The sequence below is a fragment of the Colobus angolensis genome, unplaced genomic scaffold (assembly GCF_000951035.1).
Source record: "Colobus angolensis palliatus isolate OR3802 unplaced genomic scaffold, Cang.pa_1.0 Scaffold525, whole genome shotgun sequence".
Taxonomy (NCBI): domain Eukaryota; kingdom Metazoa; phylum Chordata; class Mammalia; order Primates; family Cercopithecidae; genus Colobus; species Colobus angolensis.
In genome coordinates, this window is record NW_012118766.1 from 308,119 (window position 1) to 322,035 (window position 13,917).

The following is a 13,917-nucleotide window of genomic DNA, read 5'->3' on the forward strand; positions in this document are numbered from 1 at the left end:
AGGGATGGCTCTGAGAGCAGACAGAGGAATGACTGGCCATGCTGGCTTCAGGTCACAATGCTGCCATTCACTACAGCATGTCACTCAACCTCTCTGAGCCTCAGTGTCCTCATCTATAAAATTGCAAAACTGTCTGCCTCTATATAACTTATATAATGGTGGTTGTGACAAGATTAATGATGCAAAGGAGAATGGCTGAGCCAACCTTCATCTTAGACTATGTCAAGATGAAGAAGAGTTGACAACCTGGATTCCCGTGTTGGGAGCCCATGTCAGAGGCCTGATATTGTTAGCCGAGGGTCACGTGGGTGACACTGTGGTGATACATGGGTCACATGGTAATTTGCAATGTACAAGTCAATTTCACACCATTAACTCATAGGGCTTTCACTGTGACCTAAACAGGAAATGTACTGCTCTCTGTGCTTTGTTGCTGAGTTACAGATGCTCACAGAGCTTAGGTAATTTATTCAGGTAAACCCACACCATACATGGTAGGGCTGAGCCACAGCCCGATGATGCCTCACTTCAGACCTGGTGTTTGTCTTCCACATAGCTCTGCCCTCAAGCCAAAAACTTGGACCAATGACATCTCTGCTCCACATTTTCAGAACAGGATTTAAAAAGAATAATTAAAGGAAAGTCTGACATGAACAAAGGTGATAAATAACTAAAGTTTCTCTTCCTCGCACAAGCTAATCAAAATTGTAGAAATGTTGGCTGTGAGAGCTACAAGGAAACCAAGCACATGGAGTGCAAAAATTTGCAGGATCTGCAGTTCCAAGAGCTGTGACTCAGAGCCCAGGGGCAGGGAGTGACAAGACCCAGCTCTCATTAGTGTTGTAAAGCTTCAGATGCATGAATTTATTCACCCAACTATTAGGACAGTACATGTGTAATTGTTATCATTTGGGAGGCTAAAAGTATTTATGACACAAAAAGGATTGTAATAAGCCAAAGAAAGGGCAATTCACAGTTACCAGTGGTTCCCCGGAGTAAAGAAGTAAATTACACAGTCTCTCTCTTCTGTTGTTCAAAATTTTACCATAAAAATGCATTACTTTTACAATTTTCTTAAAACACATAAGTCCCCCTCAAAACTGATTTTGTGAGTGAGGAGTGTGTCCAAACTTGAAAAGGCTGATTGTCACAGCCCAGTCTCCAATTCCCAGCTCCCAAATTAGTTGACAAGAAAAAGTGGCGCTTTTTCCTTCCCAAGGAACCTTTATGAAATAGTGGTGTTGTCATAAAAATGCCTCCCAGTCTGTGAAGGAACAGGTTAGACCAGGGGTTCATCTGTGGAGGTCTATTCTCCATGTGGAAAAGCAAGTCATCTCCAGCGTCTGACTCTCTGCACCCCAGGCTGAGAGCTGGTGCTAATCTTCTACAACACCCAACACCATTGTTATCTCTGACACAGCAGCACCCATCCCATCCACACTCACCTCCTTCCCCCATTTATAAATATCTCCAATTGCTTTGTCTCAAATCATGAACTTAAGAGGAAGGTTAGATTTTAAAAAGAAGTATCTACAAATCTAAAGTCTGACATCTGCTGATTGAGCTCCACTCTTAGCCTGAGTTATCTTTCTTCTACATTTCTGCAGCCCTGTGCTTGAACTCTTCCTATGACTCCCATTAGAATCCATCCTAAATTTATCATCATTTGACTGCCTGCCCATCTACCTGGCCCTACATGGAGCTTCTGGAGAGAAAGAACCAAGACCGGTCCCTCTTTGTATCTCACCCACTTCACCCTCACCTACCCTGAAAACATGATACTTGTCCCTTCCTATAGTGTGTGTTCAGAGTTCGCTTACTGAATCTGACAGGTGTGGTGCACCCAAATTCTGAACACACACTGCCAGAACTAACACACCCTGGATCCTTAGTGGATCCGTTATAATTGCATTCACATGAAGCAGCAGCTAGGAGACATCATGGTGACTTCAGCTCCCAATTGAATTGTCATTGACTTACTTAGCTCCCAATTGATAGTCAGCCAAATATAACCCATCTATTGGATTCCTGAACATTGAAGTCTAATTGCTGTTTTTTTTTTTTTTTCTTTTTTAGCATTTTTCCCTCTAAACATTGAATCTATATCCAGGGGAAATCATCTGGCCCCTGGACAACCTCGAATGCTCCTGAGTCAAGAGTAACTTGAGGTCTTAAATGTCTATTCTGAAGCCCCTCTTTTGCAGGGGATAGTCTTTGACTAGGAGGAGACGCCAGTCTATTAAATCTACCATCCCAGTATCCCCTTTCTCTGATGAAGTAAAATTAAACACCTTCTTTACTCATAAATTTGGTAGGTTTTAGACAATGATGAAGAATCAGACATGGGCTGCACACAGTGGCTCATGCCAGTAATCCCAGCAATTTAGGAGGCTGAAGCGGGAGGATTGCTTGAGCCCAGGAGTTCACATCCGGGCTCAAAACCAGTCTGGGCAGCATAGTGAGAACCCACTCTATTTTCTACAGAAAATTTAAAATTTAGCCAGGTGTGGAGGCATGCATTTGCGGTCCCAGCTACTCAGGGGACTGAAGTGGGACGACCTCTTGAGCCTGATAGCTCAAGCTGCTGTGAGCTGTAATCAGGCCACTGCACTCCAGCCTGCGCAACAGAGTGAGACTCTGTCTCCCCTCGCAATAAAAATGAAAGAATGACCCATGTTTCACTCAAATTATAGCACTCCATCAGAGGCCAAGGCCCAGGGGGACAGGGAATGTAGCCCATTTTCCTCCCTTACTTCACTACCAAAAAGCTAGTCCTACTGCCAGATACTGAATATGTCCAGGGCTGGATTTATTTGGTCCCCAGGAGGGTCTTAGACTCTCCCAGCATTTTAGGAAGAGGAAGAAAAGCTCCAGAGTAACAAAGTACGGACAAGTCAGGCCCCAGCCACATGCCCTGAGACTACTCCCCAAAGGGGGCATTCTTGCCCATGCCAGCCCTATCTGTACCCACAACCCAATCCAACCCACACTCAACCAAGCCCCTGGAGCCCAGAGAGCTCCAGGACAGCCACACATTCACAGGGAGCTCTGCCTCTCCACTGGGTTCCTAATTAACTGAGTGGGTGTGTTCTGCATGGTGACAGGCATTGGTATGATGCATCAGGAAACATGTCATAGTCTCATCACTGTAACATGACAAGAATTGCAGCCACGGCTGGAACCTTTATAAAGTGACCAAGCACACCTTTCCATCCAGTCTCAGCGTGGGGTGAAGCCTGGCAGCTATGAGGATCCATTATCTTCTGTTTGCTTTGCTCTTCTTGTTTTTGGTGCCTGTCCCAGGTAAGATGGGCTGGGAAATCCAAGGATTGAACTAATTGAGAATACATAATTCAGAGTCAGTCTTTCTCCATCCTTCAGAGCACCTTAGACCAAGCAGGTTTGTTGTACGGGAACTAGGCATCACCATTTTTTTTTCAGACAAGAATCATTAAGCAGCCGGGCGCAGTGGCTCACACCTGTAATCCCAACACTTTGGGAGGCCGAGGTGGGTGGATCACGAGGTCAGGAGTTCAAGACCGGCCTGGTCAAGATAGTGAAACCCTGTCTCTACTAAAAAATACAAAAATTAGCCGGGCATGGTGGCGGGCATCTGTAATCCCAGCTACTTGGGAGACTGAGGCAGAGAATTGCTTGAATCTGGGAGGTGGAGGTTGCAGTAAGCCGAGATTGCGCCACTGCACTCCAGCCTGGGTGACAGGGTGAGTCCATCCCAAAAAAAAAAAAAAGAAGAAGAAGAATTAAGAACCTTAAATCAGGTTTCCCAAACTTTCCAGATCTACTCCTAAGAAACTAAATAGCTCCCCAAAGCTCTTTCCCCATCTCTTCATGGGAAGATTGTTATACCTGCTGATGAGATATGAATCCAACATAAAATTTTAATACAGCAGGGAAGATTGATTTACTCTGAACAGAACAGAAGCACAGGCTCCTGTTTTACTAAGTGCAGTAGTTGGAGGTGGAGTGTTTGGGCTGCCTCTGAGGACACCACAGCCTCAGCACCCCCACTGTTCCTGTGGCAGTCACAGGGTCACGCCACTTCCCTGGTGCCACTGTGGGTCCACAGCTGAGCTGCAGCCATAGAAACATTGTCTATGGGTCATTTAGTCATACCTTTATTTTTCTCCTGATTTTATAGAAAAAGGAAAAAGAAATAAAAGAATACAAGAAAAGCAACAGATGAGTTATTTATTTGAGGAATACCAAAAGCCATCCTAAAACCTAAGTGTGCTATTTTGTCATTGCAGGTCATGGAGGAATCATAAACACATTGCAGAAATATTATTGCAGAGTCAGAGGTGGCCGGTGTGCTGTGCTCAGCTGCCTTCCAAAGGAGGAACAGATTGGCAAGTGCTCGACACGTGGCCGAAAATGCTGTCGAAGAAAGAAGTAAAAACCCAGAAACATGACAAGAATGTTGTAAAGTGTGGAAATGCCTTCTTAAAGTTTATAAAAGTAAAATCAAATTAAAATGTTTTTCAAAAAAAATTAGGAGCTTGATTTAAAAAAAAAAAAAAAAATGTTATTTTGGTAGTTGTTTCCAAACAGGCAACTCAGAAAGTCTTAAGGACTCACCTTTCTTTCAAAGAAAGCAGAATCTCTGGAGAAATCTTCAAAGGAGGCTGACCTTATTATCCAAGGGTTACCAGGTTCTATTCCTCCTTCGTGAACGTGACGCCCCAGTGAAGTTGGACTCTTCACTCTCTTGAAATATGCCCTTTGCTTTCATGTCACCCAAGCCTCAGGCCTTTTCAGTCCCTCTACCCCAAATGGCGTCTCTCCACCAAATCTATCTCTAAGGTTTTCATGCATCCCTCAGGGGTTATCCCAATTCCTTCCAAAAACTTTGTCTTCAGAGAAATAGGGAATCTGGCTCTTCCTCAGATATTCACTTTGCTTTCTCTCACCCATGCCTCTGCTCTGGTTGGCCTCATGTCTGCCTCATTCCTCCAACTTCATCTCTAAACTTTAACCTGTCCTTCAGGGACCGTCTCACATCTTATGTCCTTCTTAAAAACACAGGTGATTTTCCAAATGCTTACAGTCTTTCCTCTGGTTCACCACAGGGTTCTGACTTGAGTCCTCCATCTATAACTCTTGCCGGGTTTTTACACTATGTACAGTGGCATACTGCCAATCTCCACATTAGATTTTGTGAGACTTAAACCAAGGAGTTTGTCTTAATTCTTCCTGGACTGCTTGTAAAGTGCCCTGAGCATGAAGGTTGCTCACAAGTATTTATTGAATTGAAGTACATTCAAATGATTTATTGATTGAAGTATCTTTAATCATTCAAATGATTTGGAGGTACTGCAGTTTAACTATCTAGTGCTCTCTCAACGTTGATGCAGAAGGATTCCAGCAAATGGAGTGCATGGTCCTGCATACCTGACACCAGACCCCAGTCATGGCACTATATATGGAGAAAAGACAATACAACAAGGCTCTTAGGAAGAAAGGCTCAAGGACCCAAAAAGATGAGACTGCTCCTCACTTTCCATCCAAAATGGACTCACTGCTATGAGAATCTCCCTCTGATAGTAGACAAAAGGGAACCTGTCAACAGGTGTGACAGCTGTGTTTAGAGATTGGGTAATAAGCAGTGCAACAGACCAGTGAAGTGACGCTTTCGACTGCCCCCAGCTCACTACAGCGGCAGGGTCCAGACCACAGCACACAGAGGAAGACTCAAACGAAGACCAGTGATCCTGAGACATCGAAGAGACTGAAATCAAACTTTCCGAAGCACAAGACACCCCCACTTCCAGGGCAGAATAGCAGAGAGAGGGTACCTAGAAGGAAGCAAGGCCCCCAAGTGTTGGCGGTAGAGGCAGGGATACATGGTAAATCTTCAGTCCTGGGCTGCTGTGTTTTCATGTGAACATGCTTGGGGTAAGATTTTACAAGGCCAGAGGCAAACAAAAACACCCAAAAGGGATTGGATAACAATTTCGGGAGCACTAACGACTGGAAAAGTTTTCATTCCCACCAGCAAAGTGGAGAGACTGCAGGGTTCTCAGACAACTAACACATTAGTAGTGGTGCTATTTGGCTCTAGATTAAATTGTTCTGCAACTACTCTAACAAATTTTTTTCTAAACCATTCTTGAAAGGACCAGACTGATCTATAAGAAACTTAAATGTGTGACAAAATAAAGCCTAACATTCTTCAAAGGAAAACAACTAAATCCATCATTCAACAATTTGTGCTTTATAATGCACTGAACCTAGTAAAAACTTAGCAGCCATGCAGGAAAATATGGTCATAACCAAGAGGAAAATCTTTCAGTTAAAACAGATCCAGAAATGACAAGGACACTAGGATCAGCAAAAAAGATATAAACGAGCTATTATAAACGTTATGAATGTGTCCAAGGTTGAAGAGAAAAACTGTTTATAATGAGTGAGAGATATAAAGAAACAAAGGATGAAATTTCCAGAGATTAAAAATAAACATCTGAGTAAAAAATTTTATGAATTAGACTGTGGCATATATTCCAAAATCAATATCAGTAAACCTGAGTTTATATCACTACAAATGAATGAAGAAATAATGCAAAGAGAGGAGAAAAGGGCTGGAAAATAATCAGCAGTGACCTGTGCAGAGACATGACACAATCTAGCACCGAGGTGTGTTTAGACGGCCCGGCGTGGCGGCTCTCACCTGTAATCCCAGCACTTTGGGAGGCTGAGGAGGGTGGATCACGAGGTCAGGAGTTCAAGACCAGCCTGGCCAATATGGTGAAACCCCATCTCTACTAAAAATAAAAATTTGGTTGGGCGTGGTGGCATGCACCTCTAATCCCAGATACTCTGGAGGCTGAGACAGGAGACTCGCTTAAACCCAGGAGGCAGAGCTTGCAGTGAGCCGAGATCACACCACTGCACTCCAGCCTGGGCGACAGAGCAAGACTCCGTCTCGAATATGTCTCGAATATAAAAAAAAGAAGTTTTGGGAGAGAGGATAGAGCTAAGGAAAGAATGGCCTATTGTTTTCCAAATTTGGTGAGACTATAGACACACAAAATTACCACACGAAGACATCCAAACTGAACAAACATGAAGAAAACCACATGAAACATATCATAATCAAATTATTTTAAATCAGTAATAAAAAGAAAATTTTAAAAGCAACCTGAGGGCGGGCACAATGGCTCATGCGTATAATCCCAGCACTTTGGGAGGCCAAGGCGAGCAGATCACCTGAGGTCAGGAGTTTGAGACCAGCCTGGCCAACATGGTGAAACCCTGTCTCTACTAAAAAAAAATACAAACATTAGCCGGGCATGGTGGCACGCACCTATAATCCTAGCTACTCGAGAGGCTGAGGCAGGAGAATCTCTTGAACCCAGGAGGTGGAGATGGCAGTGAGCTGAGATCACCCTACTGCACTCCAGCCTGAGCAACAGAGCGAGACTCCGTCTCAAAAACAAAAACAAAACTAAAAAGCAGCCTGAAAGGAGACATGTTACTTAGTTACTTACAGAAGAACAAAACATAAGTGATATCTTCAACTGCCAAAAGAAAAAAAAAAAGTTATCTTAGAAATCCATCCCAGCAAAAGTATATTTCTAAAAAAAGGGTAAACACATAATCAAATAATAAGTAAAGGCATTTTCCAGTAACAACAGTAAAAGCTAGGAGAATTCTTCACCAGCAAGTCTGTACTATAAAATGCAAAAATAATTTTTTTGGCAGAAAGGGAAGATGCCAGGTAGAAATTTGATTCCACATGATGAAAAGAGCATGCTGTGAACATTCTAGAAGCTCCTTAAAGACAGAGCTTTTCAGTTCAGTAAAAAACAAGACCCAACTACATACTGTCTATAAAAACCCACTTTATATATAAACTGTAAGAACAAATTTAGAGTAAAAATAAAAGGATGGAAAGAGATACAGTATGAAAACATTAGTATAAAGAAAATAGGATTGGCTATATTGGCTCATTGACATAAATTGGGGTAGATTTTAGAGCAAGGGGTATTATCAGTAATAGGGAGGGATATTTTTCCTAATGATAAAGTGGTTACATTACCAAGAACAGACATTAATATTAAATCAGTATGTGCCTAATAACAGAATTTTGAAATTCTTAAAGAAAAATCAGTAGACATTAAAGAAATAGACAAATTAACATTACAATTAGACAATTCAACACTTCTCTTCTTGTAATAGATTTTTAAAAGCAGACAAAATATTAGTAAAGATAGAGAAGACTTGAACAACAGTATCGTCCAGCACAACCTATTTGAGATTTACAGAACACTACCAAATAACAGCAGAATGCATTAAAGTATTACCCAATAGAGCTCATACTAACCTATGAAATGTCTCAAAAAATCAACATAGTTTAAAATTATACAAAAGATAGTGTCTATCTACAGTGGAATTTACAAAGCTATCAATAACAGAAAGTCATCTGGAAAAATCCCCATATATTGGGACATCAATAAACATGTTTCTAAATGGTCAAAGGAAAAATCACAAGATACATTAGAAAATATGTTGAACTGTTAGAAAATGAAACCATAACATACTGAAATTTGTGGAAGTGCCACTAAAGTGGCTCTTTGAGACAAATTAAATGCTATTATGATAGAAAGCAGAAAAGCTCACAAATAGACAATTTAAGGTTCCACTGTAAGAAACGGTAAGGGAAAAGGGAACAAATTAAACCCAAAGTAAATAAGAAAAAAAAGAGAGAGAGAAAAAGAAAAAGAGTGAATAAAAAGAAACTGGACACACACAAAAAAACATTAAAAATAAATAAATAAAAGCTGATTCCTTGAGAGGATCCATAAAATTGTGAGAACTCTCAATAGGTTCATTAAGGGGCAAAGAAATAACAAGAAGTCTCAGGTGCACACCCAGGCTTCAGGGAGGCAGGAAATTGAGATGAGATCTGCGTTTTAGGGTCAGATAGACGAGCCGCCAACAGGTGGCAGTAACTGCGCGCTCATCCCCTCACCTCCGGCAGGGTCAGGCCAGGCTCTGGACTCACCACTCAGCTCAGAAGATGGGAGAGAATGACAGTAGCTCCATGGACTCTGGCCTTAGGCAGAGCATTACTGTAGCTTTGGGGTTGTAGGAGGATGAAGAGGGGAGGTTGTCAGGACCCATGTGGAGGTGGTTAGGAACATGAGCTTTGAAGAGAGGGGGATATTATTTCAAATTGCATCTCTGCCACTTAGTAGCCAGGTGACCTTGAACATGTCCTCTAGCCTTTCTAGGCCTCAGGACCTGCCTCCGTGAACTTGGGTAATACCCTTCTGGCAGGTTTGTTTCTGGGGATTAAATCAGATAACTTGTATAAAAATGGCCACGGCAGGGCTGGCTGCAAAATTCCTAAAGCTCAGTGCAAAATGGAAATGCAGGGCACCTTGTTCAAAGAGCAGCAGAAGAAAGTGTCATGAAAGGCGGGAGGATATTCAGCTTTCTCAAGCCAATATTTTTTATCATTTGAAAAATGAAATAGAGATAATAGTTATACAGGAGTAATGACAGAGTCATACAGATCTCCCCACAAAATGAGTGTCATGATTATAATAGAATAAATAATAATGTCTTACTAATGGGATATATGGGGGAATCACACAATTTTTCTGGCCCACTCATCTGTCAACTAATTTGTTTTGTCAACAAACTTTATACCTGGTGCAACTTCATTTTTTCTTTTGAGAAGAATCTGCTGAAGCAAATGCTTCCGGAATATTTTTTAAGCTGTGACAATATGGGGATGAATTATTTGGATATACTAACAAATTTTAGTATATCTGGAGCTAGTGATTCTTTTAAAATGGTTTGTTTGTTTGTTTGAGAAGGAATCTTGCTCTGTCTCCCAGGCTGGAGTGCAGTGGCACAATCTCAGCTTACTGCAACCTCTGCCTCCCTGGCTCAAGTGATTCTCCTGCCTCAGTCTCCTGAGTAGCTGGAATCACAGGCATGCGCCACCTCCCCCGGCTAATTTTTGTATTTTTAGTAGAGACGGGGTTTTGCCATGTTGGCCATGCTGGTCTCGAACTCCTGACCTCAGGTCATCTGTCCGCCTCAGCCTCCCAAAGTATTGGGATTACAGGCATGAGCCACCATAAAATGAATTCTTTTAAAATGGTTTAAACAAATCATGTAAGTTTGAACTGAATTTTAAATGCGAACTTATCCAATGGAATTTTGATGCCTCGTTTGATATTTCCTGTAATTTGCAGAGGCCTACGCCAGACCCAAAGTGGCATCATAATTTGTAGTTTATTGAAAATGCCTGCTTATGTATTCCATTTCTGTCTCTTTAATAATAAGAAGAAAAACTATTTAAAAATTGCCCTGCTTATTAAGGTTTGATTCATCTGAAAGTTTATATAAAAGTAGCACTCTTCTCTGTTGAACATGATTATCTTTATAAATTTAATTTCCATTTCTGAGGCCGTGATAACTCCTTGAAGAATTCTAAACTCTCAGAAAACCTCTAACTCCCTGGTCTACTTATTGCAATGTCCATGTGCACATTTTGTCTTTCATTAATTTACTCATAGTTTGCTGCCTGATCATCTATGGTTCCTGTCCCAATGAGCAAGCAAGAAGGTTAACATTTGTGCAAAAGCTCCAAGAGTGACTCTGGGGATGAACAGGCACAGAGGTGTCGGTGCCGCCCCCACACAGAGACCTTCCTTGCACCCCAGGGCTGAGAACACTGCTGCTGCTGCCACTGCCACCTTCACATCCCAGCCCCCAGGTGTCTGGGCTGCTCCAGGGATGTGCGTGCTAAGGGCAGCTAGACCAGCTATCACCAGTCATGTGCCCGTGGTGCCCCAGGGCCTGAGCCTGTGCAGCTTGTGTCCCTGTGTATCCACTCTGCCCATGCACATGCTGCACTCACAGGACTGCACTTACAAAATGCAGGTTCAAAGAAAAAATTATTCAGAATGTCGATAGGGTGGCTTTCTTACACCAGGCCCCAGCCCTTGGAGAGCAGGGGACTGCCCTGCCCTGATGCCCATGAAGCTGGCCATTCCACAGAAATAGAAATGAATACACCTGCTTCTGTTACTTAACGCTGAGGACTTCGTGCTGAGAAACTTTGTTTTCTAAAATCACAGATGGGAGAGGCTTTGTTTTCTGGGAGCCTATCTATAGGAATGAGGCTTCCCACTCTCACCTGGGGAACTGAACCACTTTGCCACAAAGAAACAGCCTGAAAGTTCCTCCCCGGTTACAGGAAAGGGGTTTGGGACACAGCGTGAGGTCTGGGGACACAGCATGGATCCTCATGTTCCGTTGGAAACAGGCCATGAGTCTCTCAGTCAGGCTTGATGGTTCCCCTTTTACATGGCTTTGTCTTGAGCTCATAAAAATGAATTAAATGAGGTTTTACCTAAGCTTGGCATGCGCTCAAATCCTATCATAGCTATGTCTGGAGCTTTGGGGAAGGCCCTCAGGTCTGTGCTGGTGGATGGTCTTCCTTGCTGAAGCAAGATCGTAACTGTACCTTTCAAAGACAAAAGTGACACTCTGGTGGACTTCATCAGACAAACCTTAAGACCAGGACAAACATGGCTGTGCAGGAGTCACATTGGACCATGCCAGGAAAAAAGAAGCAGCTGCAACCTTAGGAATCTTCATGGGACAGTCAGCCCAGCTGTCCTTGAGCGACCAGGCCCATGTTACCTAAGCCCTGGTGGCTTCTTCCCCAGCGACACAGAGGCGCTGCATGTCACAGTGACTTTCCTATTTCAGAGCAATTTCACCTCCTTCTTTAACAAGGCCTCACACATGTACTGAGATCTAGAGAGGACAACAAGTATAAAACCACAAAGCTATTGGTGGTTCCTGGGATTAGACCTGCTGTATAGGAAAAATTCACTCTCTTCTATGGGTGAGTTTTTAAATGTGAGCGTATTACTTTTATAATAATCATGTTAAGCATAGGAGTCATTAAGAACGTATCTATCAGGAGTGATGCCACACGTGAAAAAATGGGAACCACTGTCTTAACTCAAACTCTTATTTACATATAAGAGTTATGTAATAACTCCAGTAAGACCCCTTGCCAAGTACCATGGCATTTCCTTAAGAATATTTACTCAACAAGGAAAGAGATGTGACAACTTATTTCAACATGTGAATCTGGATTGAACATGCACCCAGCCGTGAAGCTATTCTTGGAATAATTTCAGTGTCCCTGGGCACACTTTTGTTTTGCAATAATTTACTGGGCACACTTTTGTTTTGTAACAATTTACTGACACTTTGCTTCCTGAGCGCCTACGGCTCCTGTCTGTTCCAGCCAGGGAGTTATTCTTGTTAATTTATGTAAATGGTACCATGACTGGTGTGAGGATTCTCCTTCATTTGTAAGAGATCCATGCTGAGATAACAGTGTGAAGTATCATGATGTCTGCCTTTTTCTAAAGGTGACAGCGACATATATATTTTAAAAAACATAATTATTAATTTAGGCAGAGCATATGAAGGCTTTATGTCACATTCCGTTTCTCTGTGTGCTTTCTTCACCAGGAGGAAATAGTTTTAGTGACGGGAATGAATGAGTCTGCCCTCGATTCCAGCCTGCTCAACACACAGGGAAACAAAGTCCTGACAAAGGGAGTGACTCTCTGGTGACTGAGCTGCAGCCCTGGGTTCATGTTCATTCAGCAGTTCCGACGGCACCGGACCCAGCCCTCTCTTTGCATACCCCATCAGAAACTCCCTTTCATGGAAAAAGTCATTGAAGGTCTTGGCCGCGCCATGTCCTCACCAGCTTCCTCTAAATCCGCTTCTGACCTGCCAGGAAAAGGGTTCTTCAGAACCTGACATTTTAAATGAAGAGATCAGGCAGGTCACGAGTAAAGTCTCATTGTCCCCATGGCTGTGTCACTGCTACACCTCCGAGACATCACAGACACGGACACTGGGGCCTGCTTGTCTCTCAAACTGCCCTTAGATCCAAAGAGGGAGGAACCAGGATAAAGGCCTCTTATTTTCCTGAGAAAAGCCTGGCCCCTGAGTGCCTGGCATGGGGCTCTATTCATTGTTTATGATCCCCGATGACTTCTCTGGGTCACTGAGGAAGGACAGGGTCCTGAGAGACCCGTCGCCAACAGGGAGACCACGTGGAGGCCTTGCACCCCCACTCCGTGCTTCTCCACCAAATCCCAAAGGCAGTGAGCTTCCTTAGCACTGACGTCTGTGGAAAGCAGGGAAAGCCCGGCTCGCAAAGCCCTGAAGTCCTGTGGAGCTGACGTTCCCTGAGTGACGGTGTGAGCCTAAGGAATTCAAGTGTGGGCCATAGGCCACCTCCTGACCCGGGCCTGGGTGGACTCTGAGGGGACACATGTGGTCACAATCCCACCCTCCCATTCTCCTTCTCGGAGGAAGGAAGCGGGCACCCATCTGCCTTATCTCTGTCCCGGGGGAAAGATGGGGAGTTTCAGGGGAACTTTCACATGAATTTCACCAGCTCGGATCACCTGGGAGGACGGGGCCCACCATGCTCCCGGTGTTGCCAGAAGCCCTGAGCCCCTCCAGGGTCCCTGGGTTTGAACCAGCCCTGTTGCATCCCCAGGAGCTGAATGTCCCAGCAATGGGTAGAATTAGATGGAAAGAGCTCCCAGTTTGGCCTGAGACTGTCCCCAGATACTCAGGAAAAACAGGACATCCCACAGAGTGGGTGGCAGGTGAGTTCCACGCTACAGGCCCTGAGTTTGAGTTTGTTCCCCTGTGAGAAGGCCCAGCCCCTCACTCCATTCATACACTGGGTTTTAAATGGCGCAAGATAAGAGGAATTTTCTGGTCCCAAGAGCAGGAGGAAGGGATTTTCTGGGGTTTCCTGAATCCAGATTTGCATAATATCTCCTGCGTGTGCATTGTTCTTGGAGGACCATTCTCTGACTCACCAGGTAA

The 13,917-nt window shown here is 43.6% G+C and overlaps 1 protein-coding gene across 1 annotated transcript; it reads left to right on the plus strand.

The window, feature by feature from the left end:
- Positions 1-3,031: 3,031 nt before the first annotated feature.
- LOC105525255 (beta-defensin 103) lies at positions 3,032-4,500 on the plus strand. The gene is made up of 2 exons (XM_011960811.1): positions 3,032-3,303; positions 4,269-4,500. Exons 1-2 carry the CDS (start codon positions 3,246-3,248, stop codon positions 4,412-4,414), a joined length of 204 nt encoding a protein of 67 aa, XP_011816201.1. The 5' UTR covers positions 3,032-3,245; the 3' UTR covers positions 4,415-4,500.
- The last annotated feature ends 9,417 nt before the right edge of the window (positions 4,501-13,917 follow it).

Bases quoted from the DNA above. Each gene is read 5' to 3' on its own strand.
- LOC105525255 (XM_011960811.1), top strand. From the start codon at position 3,246: ATGAGGATCCATTATCTTCTGTTTGCTTTGCTCTTCTTGTTTTTGGTG. The intron at 3,304-4,268 runs GTAAGATGGGCT...TTGTCATTGCAG, and splicing joins GTTTTTGGTGCCTGTCCCAG to GTCATGGAGGAATCATAAAC.